General features: G+C 33.2%; 1 protein-coding gene across 1 annotated transcript; it reads left to right on the top strand.

Moving 5' to 3' along the window:
• The first annotated feature begins 4,934 nt into the window (after positions 1–4,934).
• Positions 4,935–15,461, top strand: LOC114340096 (uncharacterized). Its single transcript, XM_028290828.2, has 3 exons — positions 4,935–5,364; positions 6,946–9,004; positions 15,173–15,461. The coding sequence occupies exons 1-3, from the start codon at positions 4,935–4,937 to the stop codon at positions 15,459–15,461; spliced, it is 2,778 nt and encodes a 925-aa protein (XP_028146629.2).
• The last annotated feature ends 3,792 nt before the right edge of the window (positions 15,462–19,253 follow it).

Here is a 19,253-nt window from a genome sequence, read left to right as displayed (position 1 = left end):
AAATAAATAAATCTCTGTTGTGTCCGAGTCCAAAATTTAACTTTTAGCTAAAAAATCGCCACCTACGTTGTCAGCTGTCAGCGTTTATGTGTTCGATTACCATTTTAATTAATAGTTGATGTTGGAAACTGGCGTGTACGGGTGTGCAGCATCGATTCCCCATCAACGAATGCATTCAATTTAACAATATACAATTCAATTAATACTTGATATTTCTCGACCGCCGTTCGCTGAATCCCAAACGAAGTGTGCTTTTCATTCAAACTGAATAGAATATGACACCACGGATTTCAGTGTATATTAACTAATATGTACACATTTGCTAGCATTATAGTGATTTCGGTTTTTATTTGAGTTCTGCATTTTTTATGAGGACAAAATTGAATTTTAAATCGCAATATCAACAAGGAAAAACCGTACAAATAGTTGATTGTTTGCTTTTAATTGATAGACAAATATTGGCCCTATCGAGTTAATTATTCAATTTCGTATCCTACCTTGCTGAAAGAAATTTGTTCAATAATTTCATGATACATTTTAAAATAATACATAAAGAATTCTGGGAACAAAATACGACATCTAAAATGATACGCTCAGCAAATAATAACGAGAAAAAATTAGACAGTTAAAAAGCAATGAGGTCTAGCCATTGAATCAACAGCATATTGACGATATCTTCCACTCTGCTTTTTGATATTAGTTCTGCTTTGATCATGACCATATTCTCTGTAAATAAAATACATTTTTCTCGTAGCCAGATCTACAATGACGAATTTTCTATCAGTCATCGTTGGCGTGCTTTCAACAAGACGCATGACACAAGATGTATTATTCAATACTATGAGAGAGTTGCTATCTACACGCTGAAAAATATTTTCGAACCGTTTCTTGAAGCATCATGTCACATGATATTCTCCGGTATTAGTCGATACAAAAACCAAGGCACCATTTTGCAGAAAACCAGTATCACTGACAATTAGACGCTGGCTCGTACCTGACGGTGCTCGCAATCTTGTCGATAATCCTTCATCAAAGGAATTTCTGCATTTGCTACTGTTGTATCTTGCCAATCTTTAGCGACTGTATGTCTGAGCTAACTCAAGTCTCATCAAGGTACGATGCGCTTTCATTTTTAAGTCACGATAGTTCTGCTTTTTCTTGATGTTCTAGGAAATCAGAAATCAGAATACAGGCAATACTGAACTCAATTATGAAGAACGAATAAACCTGGGAGATTAAGTTGTAAAGTTGATTGAATTTGTTAAACTTTTCTGTGATAAACAATTAATGAAAATTTCAGTGAAGTAAATTTTGGTTATTTTAACAACTGGCGCAAAACATGGGGCCTTAGAATATCTAGTACTGCGTTTATAATTGGAATGAATTGGAAATAATTATAGGTTTCTGCAGTTTTAAGTACTCACAGGTTTTTGAGCGTTGACACCCATAAAATTATGTACGCCTTATTTGCTAAAATGGAATTCCGACATCGTTTTATATATCGAAAGATAGATTTTTGAGTTAGTACCCTATTTTCAAAAAAAAAAAAAAAAAATTAATGTACATTCTGCGAAGGATTCTTTTTAGGCTTCATCCAACATAATAGGTTTGTGTCCACATTATTTGTAGATAGATGTTTAAAACTATTTGTTAAAGTCGCTGTTAACAGAACAGCGACTAACAGCTTCCGTATAGATTTTAAATTTTTTCTCTAAAAGATGAATATAAGATTAAATAGCATACTGCAAATTTATTTTAAAAATGATAGAACTGTTTCTTAACACTCTGTACAGAAAATTTTAAATAAAATCATCAATGATGTGAAGACGAAAAAGATTTGCCGTTCGAATGAAAAACCTCGTTTAAAAAATGTCCGCTAAAAGCAAAAAAGCCGGTTATTCCATCAGTGTCCTCTTGCAAATCTGATAGCTGGTATAAAAAGGCGTTAACTGAAGGATGATTTATTTCCCGAGATTTTCATTTCGCAGCCATAACTCTCGATTCCAACATTTTTTTTGGTTCAACGCGAGAAGGGCATATTTTAACATATAATTCGGTATCGCGTCACCTCACCTATGAATTTGAATATATAACGTTTTATGAATAAAGTTTTGGCTGCCCTACTTGTAGATTTTTCACTTTTCTGCTTTTCGGTGAGTTCTGTAGTCTCAAATTCGGAAGCTATAGTTTCTTTATGACGTTTTTATGTCTTTCTTTGGTTGTGTTTTCACGGCAATGGGATATAAACTATATTTCTTCGACTTTTTAGCTTATAGAGTTCACCACGATAAAAGAGTGCATAAATAATCTATATGGATCTTTCTAAAAACCATTTTGGTTGATATTATACCTTCGTAGATTTACTTATACCTTATTGCTACACGATAAACAAAATAGCTTTGACGTTGAAACAAATAAAAGGAAAAATGGTAAAATTTTTATGAAGAACATCGAAATGTCATCAAAAGAAAAGAGAAGACGTGATCCTATAAGGCAGAAAAGTCATACGGGCTAAAAATAGAAAGTCAGGACCATAATTATCCTTATCTCAAATCATTACTCAAAAAAATAACATACTTAAAAAATGTGTTTACACAATACTTTAAAAATATAGACACATACCAACATCAAAATTCTTTGAATAATAAAAAATAAATAAATATTCAAAACGTAAATAAATCAATGTTTAACCCTCAAAAATTAATCAATAGGGGCTACAACCTGTAAACGATTCAAAGCTTTTCGGTTTCGTTTATATTATACATATTACAGAAAAAGAATGACATAACATTCTTGTGACAATAAGTAAGGTGTGTAAATTTCCAAAACATTATATTCTTCTGTAACTTCTCGTAAATTTAAATTAAAATTCTCAATAAAATTCTCAAAAAAACATAACTACTTCAATGATTGGAATTAGTAGGAACGAATTAGATACTAATAGCTCAATAAACACAAGATACTTTAAAAGTCGAAGAATTATGAAGACCATAATATATCATAAAATACGGGTGGGCAATGAGAGTTCGACAAAAGGGCATACTAACCTTCAGGTATGTAGTGGTACGAAATAACTATGCAGGACCAGAGATCGAAAGGACTATCAAAAGAAATCCTATAAAGAAGGAAAAATCTGTCTGAAAGATTTCAGAAAAATTCATATTTAAATTATTAAGAAATAATTTAAACTTACCACAGTTTGTGAGTTTTTTCACTAAGAAAACTCTATAACTGCATTAGTTACGTAATGTCGTGTGCCATATTGGCGAAAAACTCAGAGAATGAAATAAAATTGGAGTTTAGGATTATCTATAACTTTAGCCAGACGAATTAATAATCAAACAGCAATATAAACATTCTTAATGAGGGCTTAAACTAAGGACTACAGCTGCGCTTATTTGACGAGATGGATTTCATGTACTTTTACAGAATTAGGTACATTAAGACAAAATCAATTCTGAGAAGATACTTATAGTGCGTAGGCAATAAAATTGTCTATATACTAGAAAGCAAATGGCTACAGGGCATAAGTACTACACAGTACTCACACCTAACTAGGACAAGCACACGCAAGTTAATGATATAAAAACCTTTGGAAATAATGCAGTTGAGTACAGCTTTAAACAAAAGTTTTAAGGACTAAGAAATATAATGCCACCTAATAAATAAAAGTTGACCAAATCTCGAAAAAAAAAAACGTGGCAAGGCACTAACCTTTCTGTTTTTCAAGTAGACAAAACAGGTAGAAAAGACAGGGACCTTGAAGAATGTCTACCGCAGAAAAACTATATGTGGTTTGAATTTATAAGGGCTTGGCGTGCCGAAAAACCCAACGCATGTGTTTTTGATTCTCACTACTCAAAAACTTAAAAACAATTTACATCACCACCCATCTTGGCGACAAACTAAGACATGCAGTCGAATAATTAGCGTTTGATAATGTTAAAATACAAATTTTAACCAGCGTCCAAAATAATAATTTCAGACGCTCCCTCGTAAAATAACCCCTAAGTGAACCGCAGACTCTAGCGGCGTATATAAGTATTATTTTTTCTGGCGCGAAGCGTTCCTCCCTTCCCGAAAAGACTTAACCACGTTGCATCGATCACTTTCTTCTTCAATCTCGAGGAGTGAATAACTAAAAACACTTCTCATTAACGGGTCCGCGTCATCCACGTGAAAAATTTACCGCCAAAAAAATTCTACCGGCTTTACTGAGCCAAAAGTGCGTAAAATAGTGCGCGTATCTATGTGTTTATAAAACAGTTTTTCGCAAACCGTATGTAGGTTACCTCAAACAGCTACACAAGGATACCTATCTGGCCAGATAAGAAAAAACAACCAGAAGCAACCACAGCGCAGGGTGAGTTTGTTTATTTCTACCAATAACTATCTTTGAACGCCTATAAACTAAATCGAGATCAACGAATCTTTTTAGTGTAAAAAAAAGGGTGCGCGCGTCTAAACTAATATTATATATTTTGAGCCAGCGTCTGGAAATACTTTTCCGAGAATAATTTAATTAATCTCTCGAAATATTTATGTAGTATTTTTCTTCATAAGTATCTAGTGGTCCTTCGTTACTAGCCGGATAATTAGCCATTTCTAATTTCTGTAAAAAAGAAAAAATTCTTTTCATTTGCAAAATCTCGCCGCGCGCCATCTTATAACGGTATTTTCGTTTTCTATTCTTTCCCTACGACTTAACGGAATATTCCATCGGTCGCGGTGGTACTACGAAGAAACCACCTACGTCACAACACGTACAAATCACTTTGCTCTAACAACGCTAAAGAATTTTCCACTGACATACGGGGGTGCGTTTGATAATTTTTACACATTTTTACAAAAAAGACTTTAATATATCTTTAAATAATTTTTTTTTTTTTTATTAAACATTTATTATCGATTACCAATTAAAATAAATTATCACAATGGAACAGGGACAAATTAACAAATTAACGAGGTCCAAAACTGCCAGTAAATTAGATTTAACTAGATTATGTAGTAGTGTAGAAACTGACTTAGCTTCTCTAACTAAATATATGATTAAGGAAATACTTTGTCAACTCAGAGATGCTTTTCGTACCTATAATGACGCAACTAATCTTCTCGCTGCAGAGCTAGCTACTACTGAAGACGTAGATCCGATAGTAAAAAAATATTATAAATGCATTTCTTTACTTGAGGAAAAACTCGAAAGCCTCCTAACTCCACCTACAAGTTCTACAACATCTGAAATATCTAGTGTCCCAAATCCCAATGTCCCGTCTCCTTCTAGTCAAATTACTCAAAATGCCACCACCAAACAGAGAACTGTCAAGCTCCCGGAACTTCGTATCAATAATTTTTCCGGAAAATTAAGTGAGTTTCAATTCTTCTACCAAACCTTTCTCAGCATCATTGATCAAGATGAAACCCTCACTAACATCGAAAAATTTATTTACTTAAGAAATCTACTCAGGGACGATGCTTACCGCTTAATAGAAAATATTCCATTGATTGAGACTAATTATACCATCGCCTTAGATACCCTGAAAGCTCGATATACTAATGATCGCATTCTTATTAGAGATCTAATTTCAGGCATTGTTGAAGCTAAACCCTTGAACAATCATGCCAATTCCTCCCAGTTAAGAGAATTTCATATTTCTGTTTCAAATAGCTACAAGGCTTTGCTTAATCTCAATAAGACATCCGATGAATTATTAAATTTAATCCTAATTCACATTACTTCACAGAAGCTTGACCAAGCCACATTGCGTTCAATGGAATTTGCCCCTGATGCTGACAAGGTCATAGAGTTTTCAAAGTTTCTAGCAAATATAAATATCAGAGCCAACCATTTGGAAAATCTGCAATCTTCTTCTTCGTCCAAGTCCCAAAATAATTACAAATCACAAACTTCCAAGGAAGTAAGACATTCATATCACACCACTAATAACCAACACGACAACCAACAAACGAACTCCTTCAATAATTCTAAGTCTAGACTATGCCCCTACTGTAAAGGTAACCATTCCATCTACATCTGTAGGGATTTCAAAGAACTCACACCACGAGCCAAGAGCATGTTCGTCAAACAACATGATCTCTGTTATAACTGCCTTGGTTCAAGTCATTCCGTTCCAAAATGTCTAAGTAAGACAACTTGTTCCCACTGCGGTGGCAAGCACCATAGCTATTTACATTTTGATATGAGAAAAAATTCTTCTTCTCCCCAACGTGATCCAATAAATCCAAACACGTACAATGAACTAACTAATTCAAATAATAGACCTTCTTCTTCACAAAATCAGGATAGAGACAACACGCACCCATCTCAATCTTCTATGTCACACGTGTTGTCAGCTAATACGGTCAACACACCTGTTGTCCTTCTAAGTACCATACAGGTATACCTCCTTGCCCCCAGTGGGAAAAGAATTTATGTAAAGGCGCTTCTCGATCAAGCAAGTCAAGTTACATTTGTTACACAAAATCTTATTAATCAGCTAAGCACTCCCACCTTTAACAAGCAGTTACAGATCACCGGAGTAAATCAAACTGTCTCGGTTTCCAAATCAACCGCTAATCTGACTATCTATTCTTCCACAAATGATTCAAGGTTGGACATTTCTTGTTCCATTCTACCTAAAATTACAAACTGTCTGCCACAATTGCCAATTATGGCCAACAAACTAAAAATTCCACAAGAAATGGAACTAGCTGACTCTCAATTCCATATCACTTCAGACATTGATATTTTACTCGGTGCTGATTACTATGGAGATATTATACTCGGTCAAATTATTCGTTTAGGTACTGGTCTACCAATTCTGCAGAACACTACATTCGGTTTTATCATCTCTGGCCGCATTCCTGAAAATTGTATAAAAAGCAAGCATGGTACCTCTCAATATGTAAATAATTTGGTTACATGTACGACACTGTCTTCTACTCCAGAATCGCCTGAATCTCAAACCGCTGATGAAAATCTCTCTCAGATTGTTCAAAAATTCTGGGAATCCGAAGAAGTCAACCCTCCCATTTCTGAATCTGTTGAAAATCATCCATCTGAATTACTTTTTCTGAATACTGTTAAGATTTTGCCTTCAGGTCGATATCAAGTTAATCTAAACTTAAAACACTCTGTTGATGACCTACACATGGGAAATTCCTTTATCACAGCTAAAAAACGATTCTTTCATTTGGAGAAAAAATTGCATTCAGACCCTGTCCTGTTGCAAAGCTATTCTAAAATTATTCAAGATTACCATTCTCAAGGTTTAGTCTCAGACGTTCCTCTTCAAGTAAGAAATTTTGACGGAAAATTCAATTATTTTCTGCCTCACTTTCCTATAATAAAAACAAGCTCCACCACTCCCGTGAGAATTGTCTTTGATCCCAACAACAAGTCCACATCAGGTATTTGTTTAAATCAGGTTCTAGATAAAGGCTTCACGGTGCAACCAGAACTTTTTGATATCTTAATCACTTTTCGCCACTACACGTATATACTAGCAGCTGACATTAAGCATATGTTTCTGCAAATTTCCATAAATGAACAAGAAACTTTCCTTCTCAACTTTCTATGGAGGGATAAACAGGATGACAAACTTCAGTGTTTTCGTTTCAACCGATTACCCTTTGGTTTATCCTCGTCCCCTTTCTTAGCCACTCGTGTATTAAAACACATTGCTGATACTCATGCAATTTCACATCCATCTGCGGCAAAAACCTTGCTCAACTCTACCTATATGGACGATGTACTATCTGGTGGTAACAATTTAGAAGAAATTGAGACTCTCCACTTTCAGTTAAGTTCCTTGTTGAGTAAGCACGGCTTTCAGCTCCATAAATTAAGCTCGAACCATCCAGAATTTCTTAAAAAACATAAGTTGATTCCAACTCCAGAAATTAAGTTAAGCCTGGCTGGTTCCTCAGACAAGATATTAGGTATTATTTGGTCACCTGATCAGGATACTTTTTCATTCAAGCCTCCTGTATGCGAGGTAACATCGCCAATTACTAAGAGAAAAATTCTTAGTTATGTCTCTCGTTTATTCGACCCTTTAGGGCTTCTTTCACCAACTCTTGTATATTCAAAACTTCTGTTGCAAAGGATTTGGTCATTGTCACTAGATTGGGACACCCCCATTACCAATGATAAAATTCTTTCTGATTGGCAATCTCTTCTAACGAAATTCCAATCCATAAATCTAACAAAATTTCCTAGATGCTTAGTCCTAGATAAAAAGGTTATCTTAACTCAGCTTATTACCTTCTGTGATGCTTCTCAGGACATCTACGCTGCCTGCGTGTATCTCCGAGTCACTTATGACGACTCTACCGTCTCGGTGAGACTTGTCACATCCAAGACAAAAATCGCTCCCCTAAAAAACAAACTAACTATCCCAAGATTAGAGCTGTCCGCCATTCTATTAGGAATCCAGTTAACTCACCGCTCACAAGGTATCTTACAGAAAGATTTAAAAATTTCTGAAACTCATCTCTTCTCGGACAGTACAATAGCCCTGACCTGGGTAACTACATCTAAGTTTCTCTACAATCAGTTTGTACAGTCTCGAGTCATAAAGATACGTTCCCTCAGTGAATCTTATCAATTTCACCACGTTGAGTCGAAACAAAATCCAGCGGATCTGCCCTCCAGAGCAAAATCTATTTGTTCTAATGCTGAACTTACTGATCTGTGGCTTCATGGTCCGAAATTTCTAATTAAACCGGAAATCGATTACTCACTATTTCAGATTAAAAAATGGAATGGGGAATTACCTGAATTAAGAAAAAATCAAGTTTCCTTAAATGTCACTGTTACTGCTCAGTCAAATGACACCTTGGATGATTTATTTAATCGTTGTTCATCTTTCACAAAAATTCAAAGATCCCTAGCCTATGTTCTTAGATTTGTTTCCAATCTTAAAGCAAAATCAAATCACACTGCTATAGATACTGATGTACTTTCCGTGGAGGAAATTGAATTTTCTACTTGCCTTGTTCTCAAGTATATTCAATCCATTTCTTTCACTAAGGAGATTCATGAATTGTCCAAACGGCTGTCTGTCTCCAATAAAGCCATCAGAGCCCTGAATCCCTTTATCGATGAAAATGATAAACTGTTACGAGTAGGTGGCAGGTTACGTTTCGCTTCCATAAGCTATTCACAAAAGCATCCAATTCTCCTTCCTTCTAAGAATCGTATTATTGCTCTGATGATTGAACAGCAACACAAAAAGCTGTGCCACGCAGGCGCACAAACCACTTTATCTCATATACGATTGAAATACTGGCCCCTTGATGGTCTTCGACAAACCAAGAAAGTCATTCATAATTGCATCAATTGTTTTAGATTCATGACTCCTAATTATTTTCAACAAATGGCAGATGTTCATCCAGATCGTGTCTTATCTAGCCGACCTTTCGAAAGAGTCTCCATTGACTATGGTGGATTTTTTCTTTTCAAAGCCTCGCCTTTAAAAAATGCTAAACTCTATAAAGTATATATCGCTTTTTTCATTTGTATGACCACCAAATGTGTTCATTTAGAACTGGTCACTGGACTGTCTGCTGATGCATTTCTTCTTACCCTCAAGAGGTTTATCGCTAGAAGGTCAACTCCCAGCATCATTTGGTCAGACAACGCGACCAACTTCTACGGTGGTCGTAATCAATTAAAACAACTTCATGAATTTTTTCTAAATCAGGATAATACTCGTCAAATTCAAGACTTCTGTACCCAGAATTTTATTAAATTTAAGTTTGGCGTTCCTCGTAATCCCTCTCAATTCGGACTACATGAAGTTGGCATCAAGAGTGCTAAGTACCATTTATATAGGTTGATTGGGAATTCCCACTTTACTTTTGAGATATTCTATACAATTCTCTGTCAAGTTGAAGCTATCCTTAATTCTAGACCTATTACCAAACTCTCTAATGACGTCAATGACCTAACAGCTTTGACCCCAGGTCATTTCTTAGTAGGACAGAGCTTGACTGCACCTCCTGAGCCTACACTTTCTGATATACCTCAAAACCGTCTCACTATTTATCAACAAGTGAGCCGGATCCAACAGAATTTTTGGCAACGGTGGAAAGTGGATTACTTGAATCTTCTCCAACACCGACCAAAATGGACGGTACCTACCAATCCTGTACAAGTAGGTGATATTGTCTTATTAAAAGACGACAATACACCTCCTCTACTTTGGCCATTGGCAAAAGTGACCGAGGTACTCCCTGGTAGGGACAATCTCATTCGCACAGTCAGGGTTCATTCCGCCAACGGCGACTACTTGCGAGCTATTAGAAAGATTGCAGTATTACCATGCAATTACTAGTTCAGTAATTTTTATTTAATTTTTTGTCTTTCTAGGTTAGTCGTTTAGGTAAACTCATTAATTTTTATTGATTTTCAATCCTTTATGCGTTAGATACTAATTATAATAAATATGTTACTTAGCTAAAAAAAAAAATCACTAGTTGTTACGAGGGTATCTCAGAATGTTTCAATTTTTATATTTCACTTTCTATATTATTAACACTACTACATAACCAGAGGCGTACTCGCTCATGGAGCCCCCCGGCAATATGTTAAAATACAAATTTTAACCAGCGTCCAAAATAATAATTTCAGACGCTCCCTCGTAAAATAACCCCTAAGTGAACCGCAGACTCTAGCGGCGTATATAAGTATTATTTTTTCTGGCGCGAAGCGTTCCTCCCTTCCCGAAAAGACTTAACCACGTTGCATCGATCACTTTCTTCTTCAATCTCGAGGAGTGAATAACTAAAAACACTTCTCATTAACGGGTCCGCGTCATCCACGTGAAAAATTTACCGCCAAAAAAATTCTACCGGCTTTACTGAGCCAAAAGTGCGTAAAATAGTGCGCGTATCTATGTGTTTATAAAACAGTTTTTCGCAAACCGTATGTAGGTTACCTCAAACAGCTACACAAGGATACCTATCTGGCCAGATAAGAAAAAACAACCAGAAGCAACCACAGCGCAGGGTGAGTTTGTTTATTTCTACCAATAACTATCTTTGAACGCCTATAAACTAAATCGAGATCAACGAATCTTTTTAGTGTAAAAAAAAGGGTGCGCGCGTCTAAACTAATATTATATATTTTGAGCCAGCGTCTGGAAATACTTTTCCGAGAATAATTTAATTAATCTCTCGAAATATTTATGTAGTATTTTTCTTCAGATAATTTATAAGCTCGGGTAGTAAATGAAAAGCACTATGTGCGTTGAAAGGTCTTATTCAAAAAAATATTGTAGTTACACAACCAGATAATGACCCAGACGTTTTTAACGACAAGGGCGAGATTTGAAAGTAGGCAATAAAAACTGTCTATATCGTTGAAAGAAATAGTTATTACATTATGCCTGCTTTCACTATCGACGATGGTGACTGATCGTGTGATCGTCAATGATCGCCACAGACATTGTGCAAACATCCACCCAATCGTCCGTCATAGTATGTCGAACGACAGATTCCCTTTGAAGCGTTCACAAAAAACTGACAATTCACGGATTGTAGGCGATCATAGACAATGATGGGCAAGTGTAGCCGAGTATGCCTTCTACACTTTACATAGTTGTGATAGCGCTTAATTATCTGTAATCACCGATTATGAAGAGGGGTCATTTTTTAAACGTTATACTTTTTTTGTTGTGCATTTTTTGAGAAATACGATTAAGTTTTAGTACAAAATTTCACTGAAATTTCCACATCGTTTTACAAATATTAACCCATCGTAGAAGTTATAGTCAAAAAACAGAAAATTAGAAACAATGTAGAAAATTGTAGCTGTAATTTATAGAGAGAGTTTGTTTCTTATTAGTTTCGGCTCCGTACTTTAGTGAGTTATTGAATACAGCAAACTCGTTCACATTTGTGCAGGGCACAAACCGTCGACATTACCAGATTTATTTCTGATATGACGTTATATTTCCGCAGCGCCCGCTTTTTTCTTTACGGCCTTTTCCGTACACTAATAACTTGATATTTACTGGGTTATGAGACTCGTAAATAACGTTCAATGAACCTCATTTTTCAGGTAAACGTGTCCGAAAAGACGTATCCAACGTTCCATAAAGTACACTTTTATTAATACGATTTTGTTTGTCGCCCTTTTGCTCGGAAATACGGAAAAGGTCCTTTCCTAGGGGTGCTTTAAGACTTCCAGACCATACTAAAAGTTAGTCGCTCTCAGAATTGTTTATGTTATTAAAAATGAAAATAGTAACACTACTGAATCTTTATTAATTTAATTAAAATTCTTGTATATTCCATATTTTTTTATATGTAAATAAATTGTTTTTTATATGTCGGATTTTATTTCTAAGTGGCTTCTATCACTTTAAAGGCAATACAGAAGTAAGATATGATGCACGAATAATGCTGAGAGATTAATTTGTAAAACACATTATTTTTTTAAATTTTTTGTCATAAACAATAAATGAAAATTTCAGTAAATAGTATAGTATAGTTGATCCAAAAGATGGCATAACCCAGACATCCAAAGTGAAAGTTATCCTTCAACACCAAATTGTTCTATATGGTCCACACAATGTCCAGAAAAAAGTCACACCATTTTAAGCGTCGGGTTTAGAGGGGAGAGGGGAGAGAAATCGGTAAATTCGTAGTTTTTTAAGTTTTTCGCCAATATTTCTAAAACTATGCGGTTTAGCATGAACAACCTTCTATGCAAAATTGTTTTACATTAAATTTGAAATAAAAAGGGCCCTATGCATAATCTTTCTAAAATGAATGGTTCCAAAGTTACGGAGGTAGTATAGTATAACTGGTCGAAAAAAAAGGCCTAACCAAAACATCCAAAGTAAAAGTTCTCCTCCAACACCAAAATGTTCTATATGGTCCACATATTGTTCAGTAAAAAGTTACACCATTTTGAGCGTCCGGTTTGGGAGGGAGATGGGAGAGAAGCCGTTAAATTAGTAGTATTTTTAGGTTTTTCGTCAATATTTCTAAAACTGTGCTTTAGCGTAAACAATTTTATATACAAAAATGTTCTACATGAAATTTAAAACAAAATATGTTCTATACATAATTACTATAAAATCAACTGTTCCAGAGTTACAGAGGGTGAAATGTCGAAGTTTTCGATACTTTTTATATTTTTTGGGCAATATTTATGATATAACTATACCAAAAACCCAGACATCCAAAGTGAAAGTTATCCTCCAACACCAAATTGTTCTATATGGTCCACATAATGTTCAGAAAAAAGTCACACCATTTTGAGCGTCGGGTTTGGGGGGGAGAGGGAAGAGAAATCGGTAAATATAAAAAGTATCGAAAACCTCCACATTTCACCCTCCGTAACTCTGGAACCGTTGATTTTATAATAGTTATGTATATAACCCTTTTTGTTGTAAATTTTATGTAGAATATTTTTCTATAGAACATTCCTTACGCTAAAGCATAATTTTAGAAATATTGACGAAAAACTTAAAAAAACTACTAATTTACCGACTTCTCCCCCATCTCCCCCCCAAACCGTACGCTCAAAATGGTGTAACTTTTTACTGAACAATATGTGGACAATATAGAACAATTTGGTGTTAAAGGAAAACTTTTACTTTGGATGTCTGGGTTAGGCTTTTTTTGGACAAATTATACTATACTACCTCTGTAACTTTGGAACCGTTCATTTTAGAAGGGTTATGCATAGGCCCTTTTTTATTTAAAATTTAATGTAGAACAATTTTGTGTAGAGGAAGATAAAAAAGATCAAGGCAGGTTTTGTTTATATTTGATTCAGAGTTGGACCACCATCTCCATATAGCTATTTCAGCATCCTTATGCCTCATCGGTGAAGCTCAGAAGTCTCAACTCTGAAGGAAATACAAACAATTCTGCCAATTTAGAGTTGAGACTTCTGAGCTTCACCGATGAGGCATAAGGATGCTGAAATAGCTATATGGAGATGGTGGTCCAACTCTGAATCAAATATAAATAAAACCTGCCTTGATCTTTTTTATCTTTTTCATTTTTACTCAGTTTGAGTATTTAGAAACTGTCTTTTGGTCCTTTTCCTTGACGAAGGGAAGGTAAATGCGTGGCCTAAGCGTCCTCTATTGCTTTCTCCTACTTTCGTCGTCTCTTGTGATTATATATTGTAAAATCCGGAGATATGGGATGCAGCCAGAAAGCAGTTTATTAACGAAAAGTCTTGGATTTAAAATATTGTTTATTATATTTTTATTTCAATTATTCTAATTGTTTAAAAGGTAGTAAACTTTGCATCGGGGGCTTTTCGTTGTTTTCTTTGTGTAGAGGGTTGTTCATGCTAAACCGCTTGGTTTTAGAAATATTGAGGAAAAACGTAAAAAACTACGAATTTGCAAAATTCTCCCCCCCCCCCCAAACCCAACGACGCTCAAAATAGTGTGACTTTTTTCTGAACATTATGTGGACCATATAGCAATTTGGTGTTGGAGGATAACTTTCACTTTAGATGTCTGGGTTTGGGTCTAACTATACCATACTAAAAGTAAATTTTGGATATCTTAAAAATTGGCGCTCAACGTGGATATTTAGAATATCTATTACTGCGATTAGAATTACGAGTGAATTGGAAGTGATCATTGGTTTCTCCAGTTTTATTTACTCATCAGTTCCTGACATATTTGAATTCTTACAAAACCATATTTTAATAATTTTAACGGTTTTACAACTTGAAACCATTTTTTAATATTGAAATTTTATTATAAAGCGGTAATACAAATTTAATAGGGAACTTCATTTTAAACATAAAATTGTGGTCTATGTGTACAATGAGAACGAAATAAAGATGGAAACTAGAAGCCAATAAGAATCAGCAATGCTTGAACAATTAACAAGCAAGTTACATGCAAACAATGCAAGAAAAATAAACAAAAAAATAATGAAAATTTGATACTTACGTTAAACGAAGAAAATAAACGACAAAATGCGATAATGAAATAATAGAAAGAAAATTTCTTGAAACTTCAAAGCAGAAGAGGAAAATATGAAGATCATATGAAGAGATATCTAGAGGAAAAAGGCAAGAAGAGGTAAACAAAAGCTTCGGAAACTGAAAAAAAAATTAGAAACACATAAGAAGAAGATACAGAATAAAATCTTAAAAAGAGATTGAAATGGTGAAATGAAATTTCAGGAATGCTTTAAAATTCAATATAGGAAACATAGGAGGAGAATTTAATGAAATAGGAAAAGTTCAAAACGGAGGACACTGTAGAGAAGTAATTGTATACAGCGATAGCAAGATCCAGCTGGACAGGAACACCAGAAAACAACACCCAGTACCTTTTATAAAAGTAATAAAAAACAAATTTCAACGTATGCAGAATTGCGAAGACCGCAAAGAAATGATAAGAAGGCATCTTAAGACGGAGCTGCTTTGTGGTTTAAATGAGCTAAGTTCCTTATTAGGGGAGTGCATATAGATTTTCACTTCGGAAAAAATCAAACAAGGTAGAACTTTTCGTAATTTCATTAAGAAATGTTTAATAAACAACATATCAAAAAGTTCTACTCGAGAAGTGGGTGCTTCATTTTTTATTAAACAAATGAACTACGACGTTTGATGTTTTTTTAAATAACTCCGAAAATATAAATTTTAGAACAAAAGTGACTTGACCATTAAAAAATTCAGAAAATTATACAAAAAAAACTTATATAAAGAATTTTCTAAAATTAAATCTGTATCTTCTATAATTTTTTATTTATAACGCTAAAGTCACCCTTCTCACAAACATTGGCGCACTGTAAACTAGCGTACGGCGAAGTGCACGGTTGAGTTATTTTAATGTAATTCTTTAACTAATGGATCAAATGAAATTTTACAAATTGAACCTAAAAGAAAAATAATTAAGCTATCTTATGGTTATAATAAAAAGAAATTAAATGTATGGGCACAAGTACGGTGGGGGCGGAAAGTGAGCCTTACATGAATTTTGTTTAAAAATGATTTAAAATGTGTAACTAATACAATTTTTCTTATAAAACCCTCAATTTTGGACAAGTTACCTTTCAAGCATCGTACTAAATGATGTTTCATTCAAAAAAAATCTCAAAAATTTAATTCAAATAATATGACGTCTTAAAAATGTAATTTTTGAAATCTTCGTAGTTTTATAGAATTACCACCACTTTAAGACGGTATTACTCAAGTTTGAACAGATATATTACAGTTTTATAAGTGCCTTTTTAAATATTGTAAAGGATGTAATCTTTAAAATGCACTGTATTATTTTACTTTAGAAATGAAATAGACTATTTCTTTTTGAGAAAATTAAGAAAGATAACAAAAATGTAATACACAAACCGAAAATTACCAGCTAAAAAAATGTTTATATAAAGTGATCAAAACTTTTTTCTGTAAAACTTACCTAAAATACATTTAACAATAAACTTCAACAATAATAAATGTTCAGCAAAAAAATTTTTTTTTAGCTCTTATACAGTATGTCTGCGTAACATGGAACCTATTGATAACTTTTTTATTATCAGTTTTACAAAAAAAAGTTATTCCTTATAAAATACTCAGCATCGTATATAATCTAAGATTCAATCATCAAATATCAAATTTAATGAATTTTATACGAGGTATGTCAAAAAATATGAATTTCACTCAAGAGTAAAGTATCGTTAAATTTCACAATAGAGAGTTATTGCCACCGGCAAATAAAGGATCCTTTATTAGAGGATACTTTAATAAAGGACAAATAGAGGACGGGTGTAAAAGAGTGGTATTGCAAACGCAGTTAAGGAATTTTTTATTTTGACAAATGACATGAAATATTTTTGTAAATATAAAAATAACCTATAAAATTGCATTTGTTGATAAAAATTAAAATAAGGTAATTGAAAAGACTAAAACGTTAAATTTAATTATTTTGTCATTTAAATATGTTTAGAGAACAACATATTATATCCCATAATACTCATCGTTCAATAATATGGAAGTGCAATTGGAAATACTATTTTAGGAATTTTTAAATACTTTTGCATTATGGGTATTTAAAATGGGGAATTTCTGGAGAATAGATTATTAAGGAATAGTGGATATCCAGTCCTCAACTATAACTACCTAATGACACCATTGCAGAATATTCAGACAGAAGTTGTGTTTTATAATCAATCACAAATCACTTCAAGAATTGTTGTTGAAAGAACATTTGGTATTTTGAAGAGATTTCCCATTTTAACATATGTAATGAGATGCAAGTTACCTTTTTTTTAAAGAATAGTATCAGCTTGTTCAGTTTTGCATAATATTGCAGTAGATAATAGAGAAAACGTTGAAATACTGGCAAATAAGTGTGCTGTTGATATTGATATATTAGAAGCTGTGGCAGTACATTTTCAACCAAGAGCTAATCTAATGCAACTAAATTGTGTGTGTGTTTGTTTAAAAATATTGTTCGACATTTAAAGCTAGCTTAAACTAATTTTATTTTTATTGAACTGCAGTTTGTTAATAAATTTATAAATAAATATAAATATTATATTGGTGACTGATTTTAAGTATTTTATGATCATTAGCAGGTTTTAAATAATAAATTTATAAGTATATACATGCTATTGGTGTTTGATCTTTTATCGTTTAAAATATGTTCATTACAATCCATTATGGCCCTCTTTTTTCACCTCTGGATAACTAGTTATCAGGAAGTTTATCTGACAAATTAGATACTAATAAATATCTGACAAAGAAAAACTTCCCGTTAACTAGTTATCCGGAACTGAAAAGACAGATACTAAGGATACTGTTATATAAACTTCCCAATAATTAGTTATCTCGAAATGAAAAGATCTCTAATATCTAATCTGTCAGATAAACTTCCCGATAGACAAAAATATAGTAGAAGAATTAAGCTTTATGGTGCTTTTTTATTAATTTTTTGGCAGTGTTTAAATAGGGCTTTTAAATAGGGTCATACGTTATTGGTATATACCAATGATACAAACCAAAGACGTATGACGTAGATATATTAATATTATGTGACACATGACAGAAGCTAGAAACAAATGACAATCGATGAAAAGCCCTATAAACAAATACTGATGACTAATGGCATGAAATGGATCACGAAGAAGAAGGTTCTAGGAGGAATGAAGAAATAATTAGAGATTGTGTTTACCATTAAACACATAAAACTGCAGTATCTGGGACACATAATAATATGAGAAATCAGCACTGTTACTCCCTTCTGCAGTACATATTGCAAGGTACAGTCAAAAGTAAGTGAAGACCCAGTAGAGGGACAATATCAATGGAACTGTTTCGAATCGTAGCTAGCAATAGGAAGATTTCGATAGGAACCAAAAGAAGATGGCATGAAAATGAAAGTGTATTAATACTTTTGATTAAAAACAATATAGATTCTAATTTATAAAAGATTAAATTTTCAAAAAATAAATACTTCAACTTTTATTTTATTTTGTTAACCTGTTGTTATATTATATCTGTTGAATTGAACTCTATTTTGAATCTAGAATTTTAACAAATCCTAACGTTCATTAAAATTTTTTGATATTACCTCTTATATCTATAATAAATATTTATTTCTATACAAAAATGTAAAATATATTGAGTTTAAATGAGTTAATGATATTCTATGTCTGATCATTGTAATTAGGAACACTTTAAAATTATTTACATAATATTCCTTTTGACAACTTTTTGTAATCACTTAAGCTTCAATAAAATGTTCTTTTTTATATTAGCAATAATCTATATCTGACAATAATACTTAGAGTCCTTTTTAATAAATAAAACCCAACATACAACTTTAATGATGAAAGTTTAATTAAATATCAATTCCACAATACATCAATTATCAATACAAAGTACAAAAAAGCCACAAGATAAATTCAAAATACAAGTGAAGTTAGACCTTTCTTCACATTTTTGACACGTTATGTCAAAATAAAGGAACTTTTATTAAAAGAATGGTGTCCTCTAATTTTCCTTAAATACAGGCGGCCTGTATTTTATTAAAGGACAAAAATAAAAGACGCAATACTGCGCATGCTTATATGTCAAAATAAAGGATCTTTTATTACAGGCCGACTTAAAAGACGTTGGCAATAACTCTCTAATATCGAAAATTTTATTAAGAAAAGATGTTTGGAATTAAAAAATTTGTTTTAGTGTTCAATTACATCCTTCTAATTAAAATATTGTGAATAATAAAGGCACTTAACTCTTAAGAAAAATTCATATTTTTTAC

Source organism: Diabrotica virgifera, chromosome 7 (assembly GCF_917563875.1).
Source record: "Diabrotica virgifera virgifera chromosome 7, PGI_DIABVI_V3a".
NCBI lineage: Eukaryota > Metazoa > Arthropoda > Insecta > Coleoptera > Chrysomelidae > Diabrotica > Diabrotica virgifera.
Note: the sequence above shows the minus strand (reverse complement) of the source record. Positions and strands in the feature narration are given on the sequence as shown.

Excerpts from the sequence above, each read along its gene's own strand:
- LOC114340096 (XM_028290828.2), top strand. The coding sequence starts at position 4,935 with ATGGAACAGGGACAAATTAACAAATTAACGAGGTCCAAAACTGCCAGT. Across the intron at positions 5,365-6,945 it reads TAATTTTTCCGGAAAATTAA|AATCGCCTGAATCTCAAACC; the intron begins GTGAGTTTCAAT and ends CTTCTACTCCAG. Across the intron at positions 9,005-15,172 it reads TCTACTTGCCTTGTTCTCAA|GAATGCTTTAAAATTCAATA; the intron begins GTATATTCAATC and ends ATGAAATTTCAG.